The 26,922-nt window shown below is 43.8% G+C and overlaps 1 protein-coding gene across 2 annotated transcripts in view; it reads left to right on the plus strand.

Annotated features, from left to right (window-relative positions):
* LOC115458111 (Fc receptor-like protein 5) overlaps positions 1–26,350 on the plus strand; it is a 34,021-nt gene extending 7,671 nt beyond the window's left edge. The window contains exons 3-12 of one of the 2 annotated variants that reach the window (XM_030187946.1): positions 4,423–4,524; positions 10,146–10,283; positions 14,154–14,192; positions 14,646–15,024; positions 15,621–15,781; positions 17,546–17,842; positions 21,478–21,768; positions 24,430–24,531; positions 25,089–25,120; positions 25,395–26,350. In XM_030187946.1, the coding sequence (XP_030043806.1) occupies positions 10,256–10,283; positions 14,154–14,192; positions 14,646–15,024; positions 15,621–15,781; positions 17,546–17,842; positions 21,478–21,768; positions 24,430–24,531; positions 25,089–25,120; positions 25,395–25,874 (1,809 nt within the window). In that variant the 5' untranslated portion in view covers positions 4,423–4,524; positions 10,146–10,255 and the 3' untranslated portion in view covers positions 25,875–26,350. Of the gene's footprint in view, positions 1–4,422; positions 4,525–9,685; positions 9,943–10,145; positions 10,284–14,153; positions 14,193–14,645; positions 15,025–15,620; positions 15,782–17,545; positions 17,843–21,477; positions 21,769–24,429; positions 24,532–25,088; positions 25,121–25,394 lie in introns of those variants that run through there. The other variant, XM_030187947.1, reaches the window with a different exon arrangement.
* The last annotated feature ends 572 nt before the right edge of the window (positions 26,351–26,922 follow it).

The following is a 26,922-nucleotide window of genomic DNA, read 5'->3' on the forward strand; positions in this document are numbered from 1 at the left end:
TTTAACAGCACCGCAGAACAATCATGTAACAAACAGAAATATAAATGTTAGTACAGTACAAAAAATACCATAATAGACAACATGGAAAAACATTAAATATCATAGATATAATATGATGTGAGGATAATACCAATGAATCACCTAATTAGCATGTATTAGAACATTGAAACAACACAGATATGTTGCTCAGGGGTCAAGTGCAGATATATAGATGGGGATAAGATAGGTAATACAGAATCAGTTAGGATAGTGAGTTGGTGAGTTAGCCAGATGGCTATGCAGGCACTGGCCCAGAAAGCTTCTCGCTCTGTCTCTACTCTGTCCCTGGACTGCCCCAGGACTAACTGAATAATGTCATTTTAGTCTGTGTTGATATTCAGTGACAATATCTGGTTAACAGCCACTGAATGTCAGCATGAGAGCTGGGCAGTGAGATTTAAACAGGTTAAATCTCACTGAATATGAATTTCCTAAGTAGAGTCTGAACCATTTGTCTGGAAAGGACAGAGAAGATCAGATATTTCTGTCAAACTGGAAGTAAAAGAGAACAGGACATATTTCAGAGAGAAATGAGATTTTTGGATTGATGGAAACAGGCTGCTCAAGGTGATGCAATCTTCGGCCTCTGCCTGTAGAATTTCATGAGCGCACAAGGGGTTAATGAACACTGTGATCTGATTTGTTGTCAAGAAAGATCTGGGATGAGCCACAGGCAGGAGAAGATGGACCTCAGAGGAGGGAATCCTATTTTCAGCTTTAAAAATATGAGGGTATGAGAGGTCCATACCTTTCCTCTTAACCAAACTCCAGTACAGCAGCAAAACCAGTATCATGAGTCCTGCACCAGCTCCAGTACCAACCCAGATCCTAACTGTGGGAAGAAGGGCAGTATTTTCAGAAAAAGAAGGGATGGCGTGTGGGGGTGGAGGGCAGGCTGAATCACTGCCCAGTTTGAACCAGTTCTGTTGATGGGTATCTGGGAGTTTAACTTTCTTACTGCAATATTACAAGGGATGTCAAGTAAAAATTATAAAAATGCACTTAGAAATGTTTGCAGTTAGTGGCTTGGGAATTATTCTACAGGAATTTTAAGTACATAAGTATTACCATACTGGGAAAGACCAAAGGTCCATCGAGCCCAGCATCCTGTTTCCAACAGTGGCCAATCCAGGTCACAAATACCCGGCAAGATCCCCAAAATGTACAAAACATTTTATACTGCTTATCCCAGAAATAGTGGATTTTCCCCAAGTCCATTTAATAACGGTCTATGGACTTTTCCTTTAGGAAGCCGTCCAAACCTTTTTAAAACTCCGCTAAGCTAACCGCCTTTACCACATTCTCTGGCAACGAATTCCAGAGTTTAATTGCACGCTGAGTGAAGAAAAATTTTCTCGGATTCGTTTTAAATTTACTACATTGTAGCTTCATCGCATGCCCCCTAGTCCTAGTATTTTTGGAAAGCGTGAACAGTCGCTTCACATCTACGCGTTCAACTCCACTCATTATTTATTAGACCTCTATCATAATCTCCCCTCACACATCCAGGTGTGAAGGATAAAAATCTGCAATCTGCTTTCTGTCCACACGATAGCAGTATTGCTCCACCAATAGTAACCAGGTGGTAACTGAACACAAAAAATCCCACAGAGAATCCAACAACAAGTCAAGAAGTGAGAATTGAGGGAAGGGATGGACAAACCACTGATTCAACCAATAAAGTCTTGATATTTGTGTTTAAGGAATAAACTCTATTGGTTAAACCAGTGGCTTGTCCAGCCTTCCCTCATTTCCCAGTTCTTGACGTGTCGCCCACCAATAGTAAGACATTATTTCAGGTACTTTAAAAAAAACTTAAGCAAAGAACAACTCTAGGTCATTGTTTGACCATTTCAATAAAATATAAATTAATAGAACATTTTTGGTCAAAGGCATTTTCAATGTGCATTTCCACCACCTGTGGTAAAGGCGGTTAGCTTAGCGGAGTTTAAAAAAAGGTTTGGACGGCTTCCTAAAGGAAAAGTCCATAGACCGTTATTAAATGGACTTGGGGAAAATCCACTATTTCTGGGATAAGCAGTATAAAATGTTTTGTACATTTTCGGGATCTTGCCGGGTATTTGTGACCTGGGTTGGCCACTGTTAGAAACAGGATGCTGGGCTCGATGGACCTTTGGTCTTTCCCAGTATGGCAATACTTATGTACCTTTCAGGCTGACTTGGATGGAAATGCTTTCTGGGGACCTCAGCCTCCTTCCTCGTATCTCTGTCTCGTAAGAGCACGAGTTTTTCCCATCCTCGGAAAGATTCTGCTGTACAGCTCTGGAGGAGAATGAATTGTTTGACACTATGGAGAACCTTGTCCCCTTTATGGAAATACACAATCATGTCCTTGTACCTCTCTGGGGCTCTGCAGTTCATGGTTTACAACATCTCCATCTGTGACTTTGTTAGGGTGCAGAGACAGCATTGGAGAATAGAGGGGGATGTAAAACAATGGAAATCAGGGGAAATCATCACTCAATCAGCTTGTTCTAGGGTTTAAATTCCCACGTCTCCTCTTTTCACAGAGACAAAGCTTGTGAACGCAGAATGGGGCTGGAATGTCACCATAGGCAAGAGTATTTCAAAATAATGGGGGTGCTGAACAGAATTACACCTCCCTGGACATAATGAAAGAGCTTCCTCAATATTTTGCTTGCTTGGCACCCACTCTGATGGGATGTCCTGCATGCAGTCAGTACAAACAGCAGCAGATGATCCAAGGAAGGACGAGACAGCAAAAGTTCATTCATGTGTAACTTTAATGGAAACTAGACCCAACCTGGCCAAGTTTCAGAAAACCTTCGTCAGGGGTCACGCTGGTTTGCAAATATATTCTCTGGTAAATGCAAAAGTATCCAAAACACACTGCAATTCCTGCACTGAAGACAAATCAGTTCAAATGCAGAGAGGCAGGAACAGCTGCATTTACCAGACAACTCAAGGAAGTTACATGGAAATACTTTTAAAACAAATAGCAGGAAATATTTTTTTTAACTCAAACAATAGTTAAGCTCTGGAACTCCTTGCCAGAGGATGTGGTTACAGTGGTTAGCATACCTGGGTTTAAAAAAAGTTTGGACAAGTTCCTGGAGGAAAAGTCCATAGCCTGCTATTGACATAGACACGGGAAGCCACAAATTAAAATCCAAACCATTTAAAAATAAATGGTGAGTCAGTGCATTATGGAGAGACTAGTTAAAAAAAGGCCCGTTTCTGGAGCCAATGAAACGGGCACTAGCAAGGTTTTCCTGTGACCCCCCACCCATCGTTGATGTGGGTGAATTGCTCCGCCTCCGCCCTCAACGTCATAACGTTCGACGCGAGGGCGGTGAATTGCTCCGCCTCCGCCCTCAACGTCATAACGTTTGACGTGAGGGCGGGGCCCAGAGACTGTGATTTTCGAGGCTTCAGAGCTTCGAACATACGAACCTTGGCTTCAGTGACATCAGCAGCCAATAGAACGTTGAGGGTGAGTTTTATATATATAGATTTGCTGCAGACCCCTCCTTCTGCAGGGTTGGGGATCAGCACCATGGACAGTAGGCTCTGGACGAGTTCTTCCTGATGGAAATCTCCCGACCCCTCAATGGCCTCTAAGAATCAGTTTATCAGTTTTTACCAATATATTTATTACAGGCTTCCAATACTAACTCTTGAACTACCTTTCTAAAACCATAAAACAGTCCATAAGAGATACGGTACTCAACTCCTGTTCCAAACAATCATATTTTAACACTTCCTAGTCAGAAGACACTGCAAAAATATTCTCACTACAATTTCTCCGATAATTTATGGAACACGGATATGCAAGAAATGCTTCTTAGACCACTGCAAGAAAGAGTCTCTCTGAGATTCTGTACAAGCTTCAAGGACAAATTTCAAGGTGAACTCTCTTTTTTTCTTTAGGCCATATTAATGATACTGCCTCTTGTAGTTCTCAAATCCTGTTTTAATAAAAGCTTAAAGAAGCAATACAACTGAACCTCTTCCTCCAGTTTTCACTTCTGCAAAACAGAGAAGTTGTCACTTAAAGAATGACATCACAGAGCACGCTGGGAAGCCTGAAAAGTGCCATGTGACAATTTGCATGGCGCACGGTTCTAACAGGGCAGGCTGGAAATGAAGTAAGCCAGTCTGGTGACACTGGAAATCCTGAGTCCGTTCCCCTTTCAGTACTCAAACTTTGTGGGATGTGTTCTGTTCAGAAGAGATCCAGGATAAGCTGGAAATCTTATTATTGTAACAACACAGAAATTATGACACATGGGGGAGTGGGGGTGGGTGGGATCTGTGGGGAGAAAGTGACATCCCATTATGAGTATTGCAGTTAAGAAAAACTATTTTGATGCAAAACTGATCTCTGCTTTTTATCCACAGACTCAGCAGATTTCAAAATACAAATCCATAACTCTACCCCTTGTCTGGCTAAAAATGCACCTGCTGTGGAAGGAACATTTTCAAAAAGCCCGTTGTCTCCAGGTAAATCTCCATTTTCCTATATAAATGGCTTGTACCCTCATTCCTCAAGGACGTTAGACCTAATACAGTAAGGTTTCCTTTCATGGACAGAAAACTGTACTAAAGTTTTATTTTTCCGTTTTTTATTTATAGGGGAAATAATTAGTAGCTAGGAAATCTTTTCTGTGGGTAAACCTAGAGATAACTTCTTGCATCAGTGATACGCAAGTAGGGGGCAACATTAAGATTAGAGAGAAATCATAGTAATATTAAAACCAAAAAAAAAATAAAACTTGGTTACTTTGCACTTCGATCCAATGATTTTAATTGGTTTGATTTGGAAGTAACTCTGTTGTGTATCCGGATGAGTTAGGACACACATGAGTGGATTTATCTGGAGAATGATTTATTCTTTTATTTTATTTCTATTTGTATTTTTATGTGTGTTTTTTATTTGTAAATATTTGTAAGCTGCCTTGAAGCTATGATATTTTTAAAAGTGAGATTTTTAAAAATTTGATATATCGCTATTGCCTTCACATAGGCATAACGCAGTTAACAATGTATAAAAACAGGGCAGAGAGAGCAGGGTAAAGACTAAAGAAATCGGGAAGAAGTGGAGAAGGAGAACAGGTGGGGTTTCAAGGCTCGTTTAAAAGTAGTGAGGAAAAGGACATCCTGGATATATTTCTATATTAAATGGTTATTTGGGTTTTGCTCACTCTGTTTTCAGTAGTAGCTCAAGGTGAGTTACGTTCCATAATAACCTACGGAACTTTGTAAGTCTAAGTGCTTTGAAAGTGAGCTCCTATATCGTGTCCTACCTAGGGGGGTGGGGGTGGTACATCTATAACAGTGGTTTCATTTACTAAGGGACAGGAAGGTCCCCTGGGAATCCTGCAGATCCAGCCTACCCCAGGTGACCGAAACTGCAAATATCGATACCCCCTGATGAAAAGAACTCGGGCAGAGGACTCAAGGTCTGGAAAGATAGTCTGAACAAGAGAGTAAATGGATAAAGGAATATTTTGAGGGCCAGATATGGAAACAAACCTTTGAGAAACGCTCCCTCACGGAAATCAAATAGGTCAAAGAAACCCTGCACCCTCGTGATTTTAAAGATGCAGAAGCCAGAAGACAGCTGATATCAATAACATCTTTCTCAATCTGATCACGATTGTAAACTAACTTGACATGAGAAGAAAACTCCCCCAGAATAAGGAAGCACTGGTGGACGTCAAAGAGCCAGAGATGAGTCAGCTGGAAATGCCTCAAACCCTTGACCATGATAGCTGGACCCTTCGCCTCATCCAGAGGTGTCAAAAAGTATCCATTCATTCATCTTCTGCCATGAAAGGCAGGAATGACAGTGGAAACTGAGTCCTACTCGAATGTTACGCAAGTCATTTAGCATCAGATTCTATACAGTGCGCTTAGATTTAGATGTCAACATCGGCAACGGATTCTATAACACCGTGCGTAACTTAATTGGCTTAACAAGCTAATGATGGCTGATATTAGCACGTAACCAGCAATAATGAGCACTGATTAGAATTTAGGCGCACAACTCGCTAAGCGTATTCTGTAGCGATGTGTGCCGAACTTCTAACGTGCTCAGGCAAAAAGGGGCGTGGTTATAGGCAGAAAAATGGGCATTTCATGGGCATTCTGAAATTTAGGTGCCTAGTTATAAAATATGGCCCAGTGGTATAAATGGATGTGTGCAGATTTAGGCAACTAAGGGTATTCTATAATCAGCTCCTAAATCAAGGTGCCAATTATAGAATACACTTTAGTTGGCACTAATTTCAATGCCTGTTTTTTAGGTGCCATATATACTACTACTTATCATTTCTAAAGCGCTACTAGACGTATGCAGCGCTGTACACTTGAACATGAAGAGACAGTCCCTGCTCGACAGAGCTTACAATCTAATTAGGACAGACAAACAGGACAAATAAGGGATAAGGACAAAGAGTTGCAAGATTCTGGAATCCCAAAGAGTAGCAACATTCCGGAATCCTAAAGAGCAGTGAGATTCTGTGCAGAATGTCAGAGTAGCAAGATTCCGGAATCCCAAAGACAACTACTACTACTTATTTCTATAGCGGTACTAAACGTATGCAGCGCTGTACACTTGAACATGAAGAGACAGTCCCTGCTCGACAGAGCTTACAATCTAATTAGGGCAGACAAACAGGACAAATAAGGGATAAGGACAAAGAGTAGCAAGATTCCGGAATCCCAAAGAGTAGCAAAGATTCCAGAATCCCAAAGAGTAGCAAAGATTCCGGAATCCCAAAGACTACTACTTATCATTTCTATAGCGCTACTAGACGTGCGCAGCGCTGTACACTTGAACATGAAGAGACAGTCCCTGCTCGACAGAGCTTACAATCTAATTAGGACAGACAAACAGGACAAATAAGGGATAAGGACAAAGAGTAGCAAGATTCTGGAATCCCAAAGAGTAGCAACATTCCAGAATCCCAAAGATTAGCAAGATTCTGGAACTCCAAAGTAAAGAATCCGGAACCCCAAAAAGTAGCAAGATTCCATGCAGAATCCCAAAGAGTAGCAAGATTCCGGAATCCCAAAGAGTACTACTACTACTACTTATCATTTCCATAGTGCTACTAGACGTACGCAGCGCTGTACACTTGAACATGAAGAGAGAGTCCCTGCTCGACAGAGCTTACAATCTAATTAGGACAGACAAACAGGACAAATAAGGGATAAGGACAAAGAGTAGCAAGATTCTGTGCGGAATCCCAAAGAGTAGCAACATTCCGGAATCCCAAAGATTAGCAAGATTCCGTGCAGAATCCCAAAGAGTAGCAAGATTCGATGTGGAATCCCAAAGAGTAGCAAGATTCCGGAATCCCAAAGACTATTACTACTTATCATTTCTATAGCGTTACTAGATGTACGCAGCGCTGTACACTTGAACATGAAGAGACAGTCCCTGCTCGACAGAGCTTACAATCTAAATAGGACAGACAAACAGGACAAACAAGAGATAAGGGAATATTAAAGTGAAGATGATAAAATAAGGGTTCTGAACAAGTGAATAAGGGTTAGGAGTTAAAAGCAATACAGAACCAATCATGGCTTTTTGGAAATGTTTAGGTCTTGGCGACCGAGAGAGACAAGGGCAGAGAAAAGAGACCTTTCGGTTGAATTTTCAGTGAATATAATTGTGTTATCCCACCTCTGTCCTCGTATCAGAACCTAAAGATACTACTGTAGTACAACTACTACTACTACTTATCATTTCTATAGCGCTGCAAGGCATACGTAGCGCTGTACACCATACACAAAAAGACAGTCCCTGCTCAAAGAGCTCACAATCTAAATATGGAATGTTGCTAGTGGAATAGCAACATTCCATGTAGAATCTCAAGTAGTAGCAACATTCCATGTAGAATGTCAAGTAATAGCAACATTCCAGAATCTCCAATAGTAGCAACATTCCATGTTCCACTGCACTAGGCTACTCCTCCACTAGCAACATTCCATCTAGAAGTCTGCCCTTGCAGATCAGCAACGCGGCCGCGCAGGCTTCTGTTTCTGCAGGACGTCAGACTCACAGAAACAGAAGCCTGCGCGGCCGCATTGCTGATCTGCAAGGGCAGGCTTCTACATTACTACTACTAGTACTTATCACTTCTATAGTGCTACAGGGCATACGCAGTGCTGTACACCATACACAAAAAGACAGTCCCTGCTCAAAGAGCTTACAATCTAAATAGGACAGACAAACAGGACAAACAAGAGATAAGGGAATATTAAAGTGAAGATGATAAAATAAGGGTTCTGAACAAGTGAGTAAGGGGTTAGGAGTTAAAAGCAGCATCAAAAAGGTGGGCTTTTAGCTTAGATTTGAAGACGGCCAGAGATGGAGTTTGACCTCCCGGCTCAGGAAGTCTATTCCAGGCATATGGTGCAGCAAGATAAAAGGAACGGAGTCTGGAGTTAGCAGTGGAGGAGAAGGTTGCAGATAAGAGAGATTTACCCAGTGAACGGAGTTCCCGTGGAGGAATGTAGGGAGAGATGAGAGGTACTGAGGATCTGCAGAGTGAATGCACTTATAGGTCAATAAGAGGAGTTTGAACTGTATGTGGAAACGGATAGGGAGCCAGTGAAGTGATCTCCTCCTTAGTGTCAGATCATTTTAAGGCTGGGATATTTTAAGTATTAAAAAAAAACCCCACGTAAACGTCTTCCAGAATTTTGTCACTGGAAGGATATGATGTGTAGGTGGGTGGGTTGGGGGTATGATCAGTTGTTATTTTATTTTATATTGATTGTATTTTGTGGTTACGGTCACTTTCTTTTCTTGTGCTCTGCATCAAACTGCAAGGTGTTTACGGAACGTAAGAATAAATTTATGTTATGCTACGCAGAGATCCTGTAGGCGAACGTGGGAAACCAGGCACAGCTCCAGATATTAATCTCCTTCACACTTTTCTGCAGGAAATTGTAATCAGTTTGAAAAACAGTTATAATGTCATGCCTGGGTAATTTTGTTTTACCCTGGTACAAGGTGCCAGAGGCTGAAAAGAGTCTAGTTTTCTGGTTGCATTTAAAATATTCTTAGGATAATTTTTAATTATGTTTGGAAGAATTCTAGCAATGAACCAAGTTAAAAAAAAACCTACACATTAGGATGAGCATAGAATAACCTTTAATGTTAAAGGAACATAAAACAGTTCCTGATTTTCATTAGAGAATGGATATTATTGCTGACCTCTCGTGGATAAGATTCATTAGGATGTAAACTTTTAATTTCATCTGTTATCGTATGCTATGTTCCCTAGAGTTACACTTGGGTCATCTGTTCTATATTCTTACATTAATACAGGTTCCTGCTCACGAACAGCACAGCGGCACCTATGATCTACATGAAAAGCCTTTCGTAATATAAGTTGCTAACTAGATAACTGGAAAAAAATCACCCAAACGTCTTGTGCAAGTCATTAAAAAGAGGAAGAATGGGAAAAGCCAGCTCTGGGGGAAGTTACTTTTGCTGAAGTCAGAGTGACACCACAGAGCAACTTTTCCCCCACTCCTAAAAATAAAATAAAATTAGCTACCAATTAAACAAGAGTGAGAAAAGAGGAAAAACACAGTCATGGAACTTTCAGACTGTAGCAATGTTTCACCCTTCTGCAAGGGAGTGAAAAGCCTCTCTGCCTGGGACACTCTGTTTCTCTCTGTCTGTTGATCGGAAGAAATCTCATTGTTTATTCTTATCACAGGCTAAAAACAGATTGTGGCCACTGTTGGAGCTGCCAGAAATATGAGTGAATAAACACACAGATACCAACACCTGAAAGACAACACAGCTCAGAGATTTATTACGGATGAAAGACTGGTTTACAGACCTCTTAACAGGGCAAGCGAGAGAAATTGTGATCAGGGCAAGAGTTTGCAAAGGTATCTGTCTAACTTTATTCACTCCTGCTTTCTCCTTATTGCAGTGCACTGATTGGCTTCAGTGACCTCAGAAACTCCTGTATCTCTGGATCTTTCCCCCTCTGTGTCCATCTCTGCTCCTGTCTCTTCTCTCAGCAGTTCCTGTATCTGTTTTGTCTCTAGCCCCAGTGTGGTTTATTCTCTGTGGTGCCTTTTCTCTGCAGATAAGAAGTCCTGAGTGCACTCAGCCTCCTCGCAAGCGCAGGCAGCTCAGCCCCACAGGTCCACTGTCCAAACTAAAGAGAAAAGAGACCCACAGCTGACAGCCACTGCCATGATTTTCACCCTTTATACTCTCACAGGTAAGAATTTTCTTTCCTTTTCAGTTCCTTCTCTGATTTCTGCCTTTGATGGTAGCTGGTCCATGTAACATGGGACTTGGGTCTGGTGTTCTTACTTGCATAAGTACATAAGTATTGCCACACTGAGACAGACCCAAGGTTCATCAAGCCCAGCGCCCTGTTTCCAACAGTGGCCAATCCAGGTCACAAGTACCTGGCAAGATCCCAAAACAGTACAATATATTTTATGCTGCTTATTCTAGCAATAAACAGTGAATTTTTCCCAAGTCCATTTAATAATGGTCTATGGCTTCCTAAAGCCATCTAAACCTTTTTTAAACCCCGCTAAGCTAACTGCTTTTACTACATTCGCTGGCAACGAATTCCAGAGTTTAATTTCCACATTGAGTGAAGAAATATTTTCTCCAATTCATTTTAAATTTACTACTTTGTAGCTTCATTGTGTGCCCCCTAGTCCTAGTATTTTTGGTAAGAGTAAACAAGCGATTCACGTATATCCGTTTCACTCCACTCATTATTTTATAGACCTCTATCATATCTCTCCTCAGCCATCTTTTCACCAAGCTGAAGATCCCTAGCTGCTGTAGCCTTTCCTCATAGGAAAGTTGTCCCATCCCCTTTATCATTTTCGTTGCCCTTCTCTGTACCATTTCTAATTTCACTATCAGGCTTATTTTCGAAAGAGAAGGGCGCCCATCTTTCGACACAAATGGGAAGATGAGCATCCTTCTCCCAGGGTCGTCCAAATCGGCATAATCAAAAGCCGATTTTGGGTGTCCTCAACTGCTTTCCGTTGCGGGGATGACCAAAGTTCCTGGGAGCGTGTCGGAAGCATAGCAAAGGCGGGACTGGGGCATGCTTAAGACATGGGCGTCCTCGGCCGATAATGGAAAAAAGAAGGGCGTCCCTGATGAGCACTTGGCTGACTTTACTTGGTCCATTTTGTCTTGCAACCAAGCCTCAAAAAGGTGCCCGAACTGACCAGATGACCACTGGAGGAAATCGGGGATGACCTCCCCTTAATCCCCCAGTGGTCACTAACCCCCTCCCACCCTAAAAAAAAACTTTTGAAATATTTTTTGCCAGCCTCAAATGTCATACCCATCTCCCTGACAGCTGTATGCAGGTCCCTGGAGCAGTTTTAGTGAATGCAGTGCACTTCAGGCAGGTGGACCCAGGCCCATCCCCCCCTACCTGTTACACTTGTGGTGGTAAATGTGAGCCCTTCAAAACCCACCAGAAACCCACTGTACCCACATGTAGGTGCCCCCCTTCACCTCTTAGGGCTATGGTAGTGTTGTATAATTGTGGGGAGTGGGTTTTGGGGGGCTCAGCACCCAAGGTAAAGGAGCTATGCACCTGGGAGCAATTTGTGAAGTCCACTGCAGTGCCCCCTAGGGTGCCCGGTTGATGTCCTGGCATGTGAAGGGGACCTGTGCACTAGGAATGCTGGCTCCTCCCATGACCAAATGGCTTGGATTTGGTCGTTTTTGAGATGGGCGTCCTCGGTTTCCATTATCGCTGAAAACCGGGGACGACCATCTCTAAGGACGACCATCTCTAAGGTCAACCTAAATGTTGAGATTTGGGTGTCCCCGACCGTATTATCGAAATGAAAGATTGCCGGCCATCTTGTTTCGATAATACAGGTTTCCCCGCCCCTTCGCGGTACGTCCTTCTAGGGCATCCTCAGGAAAACTTGGGTGCCCCATTCGATTATGCCCCCACATCTTTTTTGAGATGCGGTGACAAGAATTGAACACAATATTCGAGGTGCGGTCGCACCATGGAGCAATACAAAGACATTATAATATCCTCATTTTTGTTTTCCATTCTTTTCCTAATAATATCTAACATTCTATTTGCTTTCTTAGCCGCAGCAGCACACTGAGCAGAGGGTTTCAACGTATCATCAGCGATGACGCCAATCCCTTTCCTGGTCGGTGACTCCTAACATGGAACCTTGCATGACATAGCTGTAATTCAGGTTCCTCTTTCCCACATGCATCACTTTGCACTTGCTCACATTAAAATCCATCAGCCATTTAGATGCCCAGTCTCGTAAGGTCCTCTTGTAATTTTTCACAATCCTCCCGCTGATAACTTTGTGTCATCAGCAAATTTAATTACCTCACTAGTTACTCCCATCTCTAGGTCATTTATAAATATGCTAAAAAGCAGCGGTCCCAGCACAGACCCCTGGGAAACCCCACTATCTACCTTTCTCCATTAAGAATACTGACTATTTAACCATACTCTCTGTTTTTTTTTAAATCTTTTAACCGCTCTTTGCCCACAGTTTATGCAACAGCCATGACACCAAGTATTTATAAGGAATGAAGTCAGAAAGACATTTTGGTCTCGTATTGTAATTTTAATTTTACAAAGAAGGGAAGCTGAAAGGTGAGGTGAAGGGGTCAGATATGAAACTGGATGGAGGAAGGCTGAAAGGAAACGTGAGGAAATACATCTACACTGAGGGGGTGGAGGCGGCCTGGAACACCCGCCCACAGAGGAAGTAGTGAGCAAAACTGTGAGAAAAACTGTGAGAGAATTTCAGCACACTGCTTAGATATTAGGTAGTATTTAGAACAGAGTCGGGTGCCAAACCAGAATTCAGTAGGCAACATACAGCCCCTCTATGATCTGCATAGAGAAATCACCCCATTGCACCAGCTTTCAGCAAGGAGCCAAACCTTCAGTTTTCGTTTGGAAAGCTCAAAAAGATCAGTTCTGCACTTAACATACAAGAAACCTATTCCATAGAGGAAGACCAGCCACTGATGTATCCAGTAGTGTACTGTGGGTAGCTGACTCCCCTTTCCATGTTTCTTGCTTGCCTTCTCTCTCCAGGTCCAGCCAGCATCTCCCCTTGCCTGCCTCGTCCCAGGTCCAGCATCTCCCTTTGCCTTCCTTCTCCCCCTGGGTCCAGCATCCCCCCTTGCCTGCCTCTTCCCAGGTCCAGCATCACCCTTTGCCTCCCTTCTCCCCCTGGGTCCAGCATCTCCCCTTGCCTGCCTCTTCCCAGGTCCAGCATCACCCTTTGCCTCCCTTCTCCCCCTGGGTCCTGCATTCTCCCATTGCCTGCCTCTTCCCAGGTCCAGTATCACCCTTTGCCTCCCTTCTCCCCCTGGGTCCAGCATCCCCCCTTGCCTGCCTCTTCCCAGGTCCAGCATCACCCTTTGCCTCCCTTCTCCCCCTGGGTCCAGCATTCTCCCATTGCCTGCCTCTTCTCAGGTCCAGCATCACCCTTTGCCTCCCTTCTCCCCCTGGGTCCTGCATTCTCCCATTGCCTGCCTCTTCCCAGGTCCAGCATCACCCTTTGCCTCCCTTCTCCCCCTGGGTCCAGCATCCCCCCTTGCCTGCCTCTTCCCAGGTCCAGCATCACCCTTTGCCTCCCTTCTCCCCCTGGGTCCAGCATTCTCCCATTGCCTGCCTCTTCTCAGGTCCAGCATCACCCTTTGCCTCCCTTCTCCCCCTGGGTCCAGCATTCTCCCATTGCCTGCCTCTTCTCAGGTCCAGCATCACCCTTTGCCTCCCTTCTCCGCCTGGGTCCTGCATTCTCCCATTGCCTGCCTCTTCTCAGGTTCAGCATCACCCTTTGCCTCCCTTCTCCCCCTGTACAGAAGGGAACCATACCATAGTGACTTTTTTTTGTCTCCCTCTGGTGGTGGGATGTAAGAACTGTAGCTGGAGAAAGTTTCACTTCTTGGTCTCTTGAACCAAAGTTTGGAGCTATTAGTCTGAATGGCAAATCCTTTCTAACTCTCTTGATTCCCTATTTGCCAGCACAAATATATCTTAAACCCTTTATTTTTTAGGTTGAACTTTACCCTTCATATTAATACTTTCGTTTCTCTGTGATTGCAGTGTTCCTCTGTGGCAGGATCCCTCTGACATCATCAGCAGGTCAGTTCTAGGCTCTGTGAAACAGCTTCCTTGTAGCCGATTCCTCCCCTGCTTATTAACTAGTTTGATATGGGCACTGTTCATCCACCTCTGGAAACGAGAAGAGAAGGGAATGGGGGAAGGGCAGTCTTTGGTGAGTCAGCAGCTCCATCATGGTGCTGTATGCTGCCACAGGGAAGACCTGGGTTTGAAGCCTGGATCCAGTATTTATTCAGTAGGGGAAGGGTATGTAGCCACCTTTCCTTCCTCCTTCCTTAGACCTGAGCCTATCACCTCTGCCCATATCCCCAATTTCATTAATCTTGCGTAAGTTTTCTGCTGAGTTTCAACTCCTCCTTGTGTTTTACCTTGGATTCACTGGAAATACCATTAAGAGCATTTTCAGGGTTCCTGTCACTTTCCCTTCAGATAATATACTGTGTTGTAATATGCTTGGGATGTTGTACCTTTCAGCGTGTCATCCAGCTCCGTCCCTCTCCGCGTCCCCTTCATATCCTGCGTATATCAGAGGGGAATCTGTTACTCTGACTTGTGCTGCTCCCAAGGATCAAGGATCGATGTGCTCTCAACAGCACAAGGAAGGCACCGGGGATGATTCTGAAGACGAAAGTTCAGAGAATACCGAAGAATCGGAAGAGTCAAATGGAAAACCCTCTGGAAAACAGCATATAAATTATGAGAAATGTTCGGAAGAGGCCCTGAAACAGCAGGAGTCCACGAACTACTGGACCAAGGTTGCAGAGGGCACAGCTGGATCTTTCAGGTATCTGTACTTCAGGCTGACATCTGCAGAAAGGAGCAATGAGTTGGCCGGTATCAGTGAGCACAACAGGTGAGAATATCGAGTTTTTTTCATTTGGTCTTATTTTGATGTCTCGTTTCTTTTTCATTTCACGCTTTATATCATTTCCTGTATTTTCTCAATCTTAGGAAATCGAAGGTGAGCCGTTTCCTATCATGAAAATATGTCCTGTCCATTTTAACAAATTTTTTTGCTTCAGTTTTGTGCTGTTCATCTGTCCCTGCTGTAATCGTGCTTATGGTGTATCAGTGTGTGATGAGTGCATGGGGTTCCGATGAAAATTCTTTCTGTAGCTGTCTGTGCTGTATTTATGCTTTACATGTATCGGTGCCATTGTTCAGCTGTCTGTAGTCTATTCATTTAGAGGACAGACAAGGAAGAGAAGATATTTGTGGATTGTACGTATTATAGCAGCCAGATCTTTCAGAGAGAGCCGCTGCACTTATCCATTCCCCAGTGTGAACGAACAGTGTGTGTGTGTGTGTGTGTGTGTGTGTGGAGAGAGGGGGCTTGGGAAGAGGTACATGGGAGATCACAAGGTGATGGACGGTATAGTTTTATGGTTTATAATATGTTAGAAAGCTCAGATCTTGACTTCACAGTATCTGATCATTTTGACTTCAAAGCCTGGATTATTTTGAAGTTTCCTCTGAGCATCGTGGTCATAACTTCACTTTAGCCAATATGAGTGTGACAGACAGTGGGAACTACAGCTGTGCCTTTGAGGTGAAGAAATCTAAGACATGCATCTCCAACAGGAGTAACTGGATAACAATCTCAGTTGAAGGTAAGAAAAATCATTTAAAATCTGCATATTGTTTGTGTGTGTCATCAGGGAAGGGAACATAAGAGTAGCCATACTGGGTCAGACCAATGGTCCATGTAGCCCAGTATCCTGTTTTCCAAACTGTGGCCAAGCCAGGTCACAAGTACCCGGCAGAAACCCAAATCATGGCAACACTCCTTACTACAAATCCCAGGGCAAGCAGTTGCTTCCATGTCTGTCTCAATAGCAGACTATGGACTTTTCCTCCAAGAACCTGTCCAAACCTTTTTTTTTAAACCCAGATATGCTAACTGCTTTTACCACCTCCTCCGACAAAGAGTTCCAGAGCTTAACTATTCGTTGAGTGAAAAAATATTTCCTCCTGCTTGTTTTAAAAGTATTTCCATGTAACTTCCTCGAGTGTCCCCAAGTCTTTGTAGTTTTGGAACGAGTAAAAAATCGATTCACTTCTACTCGTTCTACACCACTCAGGATTTTGTAGACCTCAATCATATCTCCCATCATCCGTCTCTTTTCCAAGCTGAAGAGCCCTAACCTCTTTAGCCTTTCCTGCTACGAGAGGAGTCCCATCCCCTTTATCATTTTAGTCGCTTTTCTCCTAGAAAATCAGGCCCCACCAGATCTTCCCCAGTCGCTATGGAGAGGAGATGCTGCTGACCTGGGTAATCTTGAATATGGGAAATGAGGATCTTAATATTACACAACTTTTTCTAAATGATGAAATATCCTTCCAGCTTTACCCTTCATCCCACCCTACTGCTCCTTGAGCTCAGCCAATCAGAAAGCTCTGTCTGTGTTTACCTGCCAAAGAAGACAGTGAGATCAGATCTGAAAAACATTTTGGGAAAACGATGGAGCCAATTGCAAGGCCTGAGTGCCCTGCACTGTGCTAGATCTGCTATCTGTCAGATCCTGGAAGTTTTGAGCCCATTAAATCAGATAACAGTTTCTTTCTTGTAGAGGTCTTTAGAGAAGGTACTTCTTTCATTCATCTAACAGGAGTTAGAGTAGATTCATACAGTGGAAGGGGGAAATTGGACTCAGGATGCCAAGATCTTAAACTTTACAGGAAAACAAGAAATGGCCCCTGAAGAAAGAAATCTATTCCTTATTGTCAAAGCCAGTCCAGTCCAGATGAGTGTGTTATGTCCTCCTGCCAGTAGATGGAGACAGAGAACAACACATATAGATTTGAGAAATGCCTATGACCCGCCCATTCCATGCTCATGGCCATGCCCCCTTTTCAACTTATGTGGCTTAGAATTTACATGCAACATGTTATAGAATATGCTTAGACGTTTCTGTGCGTAAATTCTAATTAATACCAATTAGTGTCAATAATTGCTTGTTAAATGGCAGTTATCGGTGTTGATTGGCTTTTTAAATAATTAAGCTATGTACACAAATCCAGAATATGACCCTTAGGTTGCATTCTATAGAATCTGCGGTTTGCATGCACTGACGGACATGCGCTAAATGCTGTGTGTCCTGTGTTATACCTATGGACCACATGGCACATAGCACACACTAATGTTCATTAGCACATGCTAAGCTTTAATAAAGCGGCAGATTGAGAGCCCTTAACTACCATGGCTTCCATGAGTACATTCTGGACTGGTCTGGCAAGACTCAAGGAAAGTAAATTAACAGGTAAGTCAATTAACAGGTGTGAATAAATATCATTGCTGGGCATCTGCTGTTTTCTCCTCTGACAAACTTTCTCACATTTTTCAGGAATTTGTTTTTTTTTCTCATGTTTTTCAGACTTTCCCCCAGCTCCCTTCCTCACGGTGTCCCCACAGCACTCGGTGTATATCAGAGGGGAGTCTGTGAATATGACCTGTTCTGTACCTAAGGGATGCAAAGCTATGAAATTCTGGTTTTACAGTCGGACAGAAAATAAAAACCCTACAGAAGTGGCATCGCAGAACAGCAGCATTCACATCTTATCAACAGCTCACCTGGGATCTGGAGAATTGTACAGCTGTGCATATGAGGAAATGATTCCTGGGAGACCGATTCTCTCCATCTCAAGTTATTCTGTGCAAATATCTGTAACAGGTAAGATAATGTTTTAAGAACCATTTGCTGAGAATGTGGTAAGGGCAATTAGCTTAGCGGAGTTTTAAAAAGGTTTGGACGGATTCCTAAAGGAAAAGTCCATAGACCGTTATTAAATGGACTTGGGGAAAATCCACTATTTCTGGGATAAGCAGTATAAAATGTTTTGTACTTTTTGGGGATCTTGCCAGGTATTTGTGACCTGGATTGGCCACTGTTGGAAACAGGATGCTGGGATTGATGGACCTTTGGTCTTTCCCAGTATGGCAATTCAATATACTTGGGATTTTGAATGGAATCTTTCTACTCGTTGGGGTTCTACATGGAATGTTGCTACACATTGGAATTCTGTATGGAATCTTGTTATTCTTTAGAATTCTAGAATGTTGCTGTCCTTTGGGGTTCTGCCAGGTACTTGTGACCTGGATTGGCCACTGTTGGAAACAGGTTGCTGGGCTTGATGGACCTTTGGTCTTTCCCAGTATGGCAACACTTATGTACTTATGATATCACTAAATACAAAGGAGAACAAATGGAATAAGGTGATCCTAATATGTGCAGGAATTACACTGCAGGAGAGGGAAGAATGTAAGTTTCTTATAAACGGACTATAAAATGTGGCTATTCATTTACCAGAAATAAAAGTAATTTCTATCTGCCTTTTCTATCCCTGGGGGCTTATGATTTTCATTTGTCATGAATTTGTTCTGACGTTCTTTCCCAAACTATTTTCTGGCTCCCTAACTGTCTATGTCCCCGCAGCACCCCATGTCCATCATGGGGGATTCTGCGAAAATAATTGGATCGGTTCCCGTGAAATTCATGTTTTACAATTCAACAGAAAATCAAAACCATAAAGACGCAGCATCACCAATCAGCCTCACTCATGCTTTGTCTACAGCTCACCTGAGACCTGCAGGACTTTCGCACTGGGGCATCTGAGACAAAGATATGCGGGACGCTGATTCTCTCTAAAGAAAGTAATTTTCTGTGCTGATATCTGTAATAGGTGACATAGGGGTCCTTTTACCGAGGCACCCTAGAAAGTGACTGGCGCTGTGTTTAGCGTGGGGGTTTGCCACACGCTCTGGCCACTTTCTAGCACAGCTGAAAAAAGGCCGTGTTTTTTTTAATGGCCGTGCTCTAACTTCCCTATTAGGGTTCTACAGCTTGGAGAAAAGACGGCTGAGGGGAGATATGATAGAGGTCTATAAAATAATGAGTGGAGTGGAAAAGGTAGACGTGAATTGCTTGTTTACTCTTTCCAAAAATACTAGGACTAGGGGGCATGCGATGAAGCTACAAAGTAGTAATTTTAATACGAATCAGAGAAAACGTTTCTTCACTCAACGTGTAATTAAACTCTGGAATTCATTGCCAGAGAATGTTGTAAAGGCGGTTAGCTTAGCAGGGTTTAAAAAAGATCTAGATGGCTTCCTAAAGGAAAAGTCCATAGACCGTTATTAAATTGGGAAAATCCACTGCTTATTTCTGGGATAAGCAGCATCAAATGTATTGAACTTTTTTTGGGGATCTTGCCAGGTATTTGTGACCTGGATTGGCCACTGTTGGAAGCAGGATACTGGGCTTGATGAACCTTTGGTCTGTCCCAGAGTGGCAATACTTATGTACATATGTACCAAGCATGTGGTCATTACTGCCGGGAGCCCTTACCGTCTCCTATTTAGGAAACGGTAAGGGCTCTTGAGCTACTCCTGTGTTAACTGGGTAGCATACTGTAATGTTCCCGCTCTCCCAGATTAGCTCAGGTACGCCTATTCTCCACTTCCAGACATGCCTCCTGTGGCAAAAATTATCAAATATTTTGTAGCATGCGCTGATGGCCAAACTACCGCAAAAGACCTCAGCACGTCCCACGGTACTGATCTGTTACTGCATGGTAGGCCATCCGTGCCTTAGCAAAAAGACCCCATAGTCTTGTACGAATTAATGTTCAGAGACAGTGGTGGTATACGGGGGCCTGGGCCCCCAAAATTGGCTCTGGGGCCACCGGTTTGGCTGGCAGGGGTCCCCAACACCCCCGCCTGCTAAGGTGTTTGTCCTGCGCAGGTCTCACATCGCCTGGCACCCTGGCCTGTTTTCAGCAGCGTGCGCGCTCGTTTTAATGAAACTTGAGCACACACGGTCAGTTTCATTAAAACGAGTGTGCATGGCGCTGAAAAGAGGCAGGGTGCCAGGCAATGTGAGACCAGTGCGGGACAAATCAAGGGCGTAGTCAGACACCCAATTTTGGGTGGGCCTGGACCCAAATTGGGTGGGCAGAAGAAGAAAGCCTTGTTTCACAAGTGATTCAGTCTTTCCCTCTCTTGCCTGCATGCCATATGGTCTCTCAAACATCCTTCCTCTCCCGCATAACTTTTAAATAGCAGATTTTCACTGGCAGCCGGCAGCAACTAATACACACTGCTCATGTTGGCCCCACAGCCTTCTTTCTGATGATGCAACTTCCTGTTTCTGCATAGGTGGGTATATATCAGAGGGAAGGCTGTGGGGCTGGTGCGAGCAGTATGCATCAGTCGCTGCTCACTGCAGGCTAAGATCTGCTATTCATATGCAGGAGGGACAGTTGTTGGGAGTTTTCGGCTGGTGGGGATTGGGGATCCCTGCCAGCCACATCATAGGTGTGCTGCTACCGAGTGGGCCTAAGCCCAAAGCCCACCCTTGGCTACACCACTGGGACAAATGCTTTAGCTGCCAGGGGTTGGGTACCTTCCAGCGGCAGTAGGAGGGAGCGACGGCAGGGGGGGCAGAAGTGATGGTGGGAGGGCGGCAGCGGGGAGGTGGGCCAAAATGTGCCCCCCTCACCTTGGGCTCTGGCCCCCTCTCCCGTTGAGGTCTGGCTACGCCCCTGCTCACAGATCCCTCTTTAAAAATGAACCGATGACCAGAAACGGAGTAAAGTGACCCTAAAGCCATACAGGAATGACTCTGCAGGAAAGGGGGATAAGCAGAGAGCAGCTCCAGGAGGGAGACTTTATGAACAGTCCAGATTTAGAATTTTGCATTTGCAGTCCCTGCTTTCTACCCCTTGAAATCAGGGCTGCGAGTTCCACAATGCATCAGGACGAGGTTGTCAAAAAAGCCAGTACTGGTCTAAAATCTCTCTGTTGGAACTGGGTAACTCGGCAGCTCTAGACAAAGAAATACATCTTATAACAGTGATGTGATTGTTCATTAACAAGGATTTCCTATCTTTTCAGGGCTCATGTTCCCTTTAGTTATTACTCCTTTCTTTACATGAAATTAAGGTTCAATCTGTTTAGGGGATCTGTCTGGATTTGCTGATTTCACACATTTAACTCTTCCTATCCTAATCATGATGCTCCAGATAAGTAAGTGGGGAAGCCACCATTTGCCAGCTCTTTACCTTGAATAGAATATCCTATACTGGTGGAGTGATGGCGCCCTCATGTGGTCACAGAAAAGGATGCAGCTGCTTATCCCCTCTGGCTGAACTGAAAATTCACTTCCTGATTAATGGTAATATTTTGCACCTCAGAGCACCCTGGGCATGCAGGGAAGTCACAGGAGGTGACAACAGGGAGAAGGAGTTGGAATTAATGGTTAATTATAAGTAATGCAGGTGTGTAACGATTTCTGTTTCCCTCTTGCAGATCCTCTCTCTGCTCCCACACTCTCCCTGCAGCCCCCTGATGGCAGAGTCACTAGGGATGGGTTCTTACTCCTGACCTGCACCGCTCCAGCAAACCTCAAGAATGTGAGAATATATTTTACGAATGGACACGAAATGCTGTACAATGAGACCACCAAAGGCTCCAGATCCAGTGTCTCTTATTCATTCACGCCCTCCCCCCCAGACACCATTTCCTGTTATTATGAAGCAGAGGTCCAGAGACGGACATTGAGGTCCCCCACCAGTAACACCATCCTCACTACGTCAGGAGGTGGGTGCGAGCTGACGTCTTCCAGCTGATCAGACCTCTCTTTCCTTTGCTCTGAACATTTTCACTCAAATCTGTTCCATAAAAAAAATTGCAAAAGGAAGCAAAAGCGAAGGGTGGAAATGACCAAAGTGATGAAACAGGATGTAATATTATTGTAGGCATCCACAGAAGATAGCAGAAATTCAAAAGCAAGGACAGTCAAGCACTGAATCATGGACTCTGTGCGGTCTGTGCTGCGGTATTGACGCCAATAGTCTGCCAAAAATGTACACTTCGCTACTGAACATTTTTGGCTATCGATTGTCATCAGTAGCTGTTCTGATATTTATTTATTTATTACATTTGTATCCCACATTTTCCCACCTATTTGCGGGCTCAGTGTGGCTTGCAATACATTGTGAATGATGGAAATACAGTTTGTTACATTGCGATTATGGGTTACATTGTGAAGAGTTATGGAAGACAAAGTCAAGTCAATCATCTTTGGGGCGTAGAAACTATGGGATGTGACATAGGGGGAATGATAGGGTGATCGAATAATAGCAAGAGAGCGTTAGGGTATTGCAATTTTATCTGTGGATAGATTTTTGAGTGGGAGAGAATATGGGGAAAGAGAATTTAGGAGAGAATGTCTTGATACATTTTGTTGGTGTGCATGGAATTCATGTGTTTTGATCCTTGCAGTAAGTTTTTTCAAAGAGATAGGTTGTTTACGGAAGTCGGTTAGTTCATAGATCGTTTTCAGGTTGCGTGGTAGTGTATTCCAGAGTTGCGTGCTCATGTAGGAGAAGGTTGATGCGTGTAGTACTTTGTACTTTATGCCTTTGCACTTAGGGAAGTGGAGGTTGAGGAAAGTTCGGGATGATCCTTTGGCGTTTCTGGGTGGCAGGTCTATTAAGTCAGACATGTATGCAGGGGCGTCACCGTGAATGATTTTGTGAACTAACGTGCATATGGTTTTACAGCCTACCTCACTAACACAGACTACTCAACAATTACTGTGGATTCTTTTGGATTCGTGTTAGGTAAATGAGACTTTTATTAGAGGTTTAAATGGAGAGTGTATAAGTCATTATTGTCTAAGATACACAATGATTAAGAAATATACACAGATTAAGCTCTATACCTGTCTATAGTTGAAAAGAAACAGCGCTATATAAGTGCTAAATAGTAGTAGTAGTAGTAGTAATTACTACATCCAGGCTTTCTTATCAGCGAAATAAACAATCATTATATATATACATCACTCACTGGTCACCACGTCACCCGGGCTTTTTACATCAACCACGTCACCCGGGCTTTTTACATCAGCTGAGAGAAGCCCCTTTTTCAGCAAAGCCAGAGTCTCATGACCAGGAGCGGTCTTTCTATGCGATGCGTCCATCCATAGATGAGCTTCTGAATTCACTGGTCAGAGCTCCCCTTTTTATTAGAATTAGAACTCATTTTCAGAGTTGAGTAAAATTACAGATTGCTTGAGACGTGTGGGGAATGTGGTCACATGTTTCTCTATTCAGGTGGCCAGCCTGGACTCGAAACATGTTCCACCTCCCCCTCCCCCCCCCCCCCCCCCCCCCCCCCCGCACACAGCTGTGTCTTATCTTCTTACACATTCCAAATCATTTTCACACAAACAGAATTATACACTTTAATGAGAGAGTGCACGGTCGGTCACTCAGATAGAGTTGGAAAGCAGTCTCTAAAATCCTTCCATTGCAACACCGCAGCACATTTTTAAAGTTTGGTACTCTCTTGCTGACTGTTACTCTGATAAATTTCTGATCATTCATCTGGACTCCTGATAAAGGCTACGGCCGAAACAGACCGTGTAGAGTCCATGGTTCAGTGATCGACGTTCCTGGCTTTTGAATCTGTGGATGCCTACAGTAAAAGAATTTATAGTACATGCTGTTTCATCGCTCTGGTCTTGCTTCCTGTTGCTTCTTGTGGGATTGGTTGATTTTTTTTCCCCTGTTTTAGACTATAAAAAAATTGTAAAACAATACAAATTACAGTTAGAGCTAGAAGTTAGAAGCTCCTCAGTACTAACCCTGTCTGTGTTAATGATACCGTGTATGACCTTTGGAGGAGGGGGGTCATTTTAGCTTCCTGTGCCTCCATTACTTAAATGTGATTACGGGACACTGTTCCTATTACCTCCTTCCCCGTCAGTGGTTGGCGAGCAGTGTTCTTCAGGGGCGTAGCCAGACAGCAGATTTTTAGGTGGGCCTAGGCAAGAAGTGGGTGGGCACCAAGTGTTCTCTCCCACCCCCCACCCCCCCCAAAAAATATCTCAGTTGGCGGGACAATGCTTCTCTCCACCTTGGCAGCCTGCAGCAGGCATGCGCTGAAAAATGAGAATGCGCAGGTGCCGGTATCGTGGAGAGCAGCGTTTTTGTTACCATCAGAGCGAAGTCTTCAGCTGGCGGAGCTTGGGATCCCCAACAGCTACCGCTAATTGTGTGTTACTGTTGGGTGGACCTGAGCCCTAACTGGATGGGCCTTGGCCCACCCAGGCCCACCTGTGGCTACGCCCCTGGTGTTCTTGCCACTGAATTTGCCCCAGTAGCAGCTGAATACACCTGCTCCTTTGGAGATCTTGTTTGCTTGGGAGATTTTATAGAAATCTGGTATAAAATGTTACTAATATTCTGATTGCAGAATCTGGACTTGAGAGCTGGCTCTATTATATCATTGGAGGAAGTCTGCTCTTCCTTCTCATCCTCTCCTTCATCCTCTGTTGCTGTTTGGCTTCCAGAAAAGGTAACTAGGAAATGTTTATTCTCAGTTTAAAGAATAAAAATCTCTGGATTTGCACGCACAACTTAAGTCAGGCTATGTAGAATCCGGGAGTAAGCGAGTTGGGTGCACTGTTTATAGACAAGGATCAAGTAACTCCACTCATTTATTTAATTTAAAAACGTATTTACCGCCTACATCGTGTGCATAAGTGCTCTGATCTATAAATTAGGCACAATTTTGGCAGCAGGCCTTATAGAATTGCCTTTCTAGACTTTCTTCCTTCCAGGAGTTGAAATCTCTTTCCAAGCTTCAGGTCATAACAACACTAAACTCCCCGACCCATTGGCAGTAGGAATGTGAGTGGAAGACTCCCAAACAACTTAGAGGGAACGTTGACTGTCAAATGTTGATGACATCAGAGAAATACTCTTACCAAATGCTGAGTTTTACAGCACCAGCCACCCTACTGCCCTCAGCCTGGCGCAATCCTTGCTCTTGGTGTTTGTGACTGAGACCTTTTCTGCTCTCTCCGAGCCTTCCTTATGTGGATTTATAACTTTTCTTTTCCTCTCTTCCAGGAAAGACCTCATTCTCTTCATCTGCTGTGCAGGTAAGTAAAGGGGTCAGATAAAATGTGTGCAGAATCTGCCTTTGCCTGTTGATGGCAGGTCAGAAAAAGGTGCATTTAAGCTTAATCATCTGTTGCCACTCTGTGGTAAGTGAGTGAAAAAAAGCAATTATGGAAAAAAAAGTATATTTAAATAAAAGAAGCCCACTGAATTTAGACATATGTGGATTAAAGGGGACATTGATAGCTTGGAAGATATGAAGACAGTTTTGGTCATTGAGGTACCTCATTCAGACACTGTTCCATTCCTTTTCAGGACCCCACGGATATCACTGACTCTACCCCTATGCCTTCAGCAATATCAGATTGCAGCCTACCTAAAGAGGGCAACTATCAGAATCTGTACTATCAGAATCGGTACTGTGAACCAGCCTCAATCCAGCCCAACTCTGAATTATATTCCACAGTAAAAGCCCCCCAACCCGCCCCTGAATTATATTTCACAGTAAAAGCCCCCCAGCCCAGCCCTGATTTATATTCCACCACAGTCCAAGCCCCCCAGCCTGCAGTTGAATTATATTCCACAGTAAAAGCCCCCCAGCCCGCCCCTGAATTATATTCCACAGTAAAAGCCCCCCAGCCTGCAGCTGAATTATATTCCACAGTAAAAGCCCCTCAGCCCGCTCCTGAATTATATTCCACAGTAAAAGTCCCCCGGCCTGACCCAGAACTATATTCCATAGTAAATGTGTCCCAGCCTGCCTCTGCACTATATTCCACAGTACACAAGAAATAAAATAAATGCCTCCAAGCCTACCAAGAGTTATATTCAACTGGAAATGCCTCATCATGCCCCTGCATTATATTTAGTAAATAACCCCACACACATCCTGCCCCTGCCTCCTCTTGTATCCTTTCTCTTACCCTCATTATCATTTTTAATCAATACGTAAACTGCTTCGATAATATAATTGTAGGTGGAATTGTTAAATAAACTTGAAATGTGAAAGTGTGAAATAAGGACAAGACAAGAGGATGGCAGGTGGGGAGGAGTGTGACTGGATGGATGGGCAGTAACAGGGAGAGACTAGGGTTGCCAGGTATGCCACAAAGGGTGGGCAACCTCCTGAGCATCAAGCTGGGGAAAAAAGAGGATGCGAGAGAGCCCTTTGGGTCTACATCCCAGAAACGGCCAAAGGAAGACCAGGATCAAGTATTTCATACCACATTCATTGCTGGTTTAATCGTGAATTGATAACGAGTGTGACTCTTGGGCAGACTGGATGGACCATTCAGGTCTTTATCTGCCGTCATCTACTATGTTATTGTGTTACAAGCAGTTCTCAACCACTACGCCATGTTGTGCATCAACTTCCTGTAGGATCACCACCTCACCCAGGTCAGCTCAATGAGACTGATCCGGGTGTGGTTTCGCTTCGTTGTTATAGCCCTACTTTTCTTAAGGGGCTCAGGACTGCAATGGTGCAGAACTAGGACTGGATCAGGGTTTTGTTTTGTTTTTTAAACTGAGTGAGATGGTGACCTTAGAAGAGACAGATAATATGAACTCTGTCTACTTACTCCTTACTCATATCTATCTGCCCCCCTCGTCCAGTGATAAACCTAATGCAAATTGAAGCTTTAACCCTACTGTACCTCTGAAGAGCCTAATATACCATCAAAGTGAAACTGTAGTCATTTCTATCTAAAATGCAAGAATAGAAAAAGATGTAAAAAAAAAATCTCAACTAATTTGTGTGATTTTGGAGGGAAGCCATTTTGCACTTCCAGTTCTCCTGAGGAGTCGCCCATGACATCACTTCCTCCCCAGAAGACTTTGTACC

This window comes from Microcaecilia unicolor, chromosome 14, assembly GCF_901765095.1.
Source record: "Microcaecilia unicolor chromosome 14, aMicUni1.1, whole genome shotgun sequence".
Lineage (NCBI taxonomy): Eukaryota > Metazoa > Chordata > Amphibia > Gymnophiona > Siphonopidae > Microcaecilia > Microcaecilia unicolor.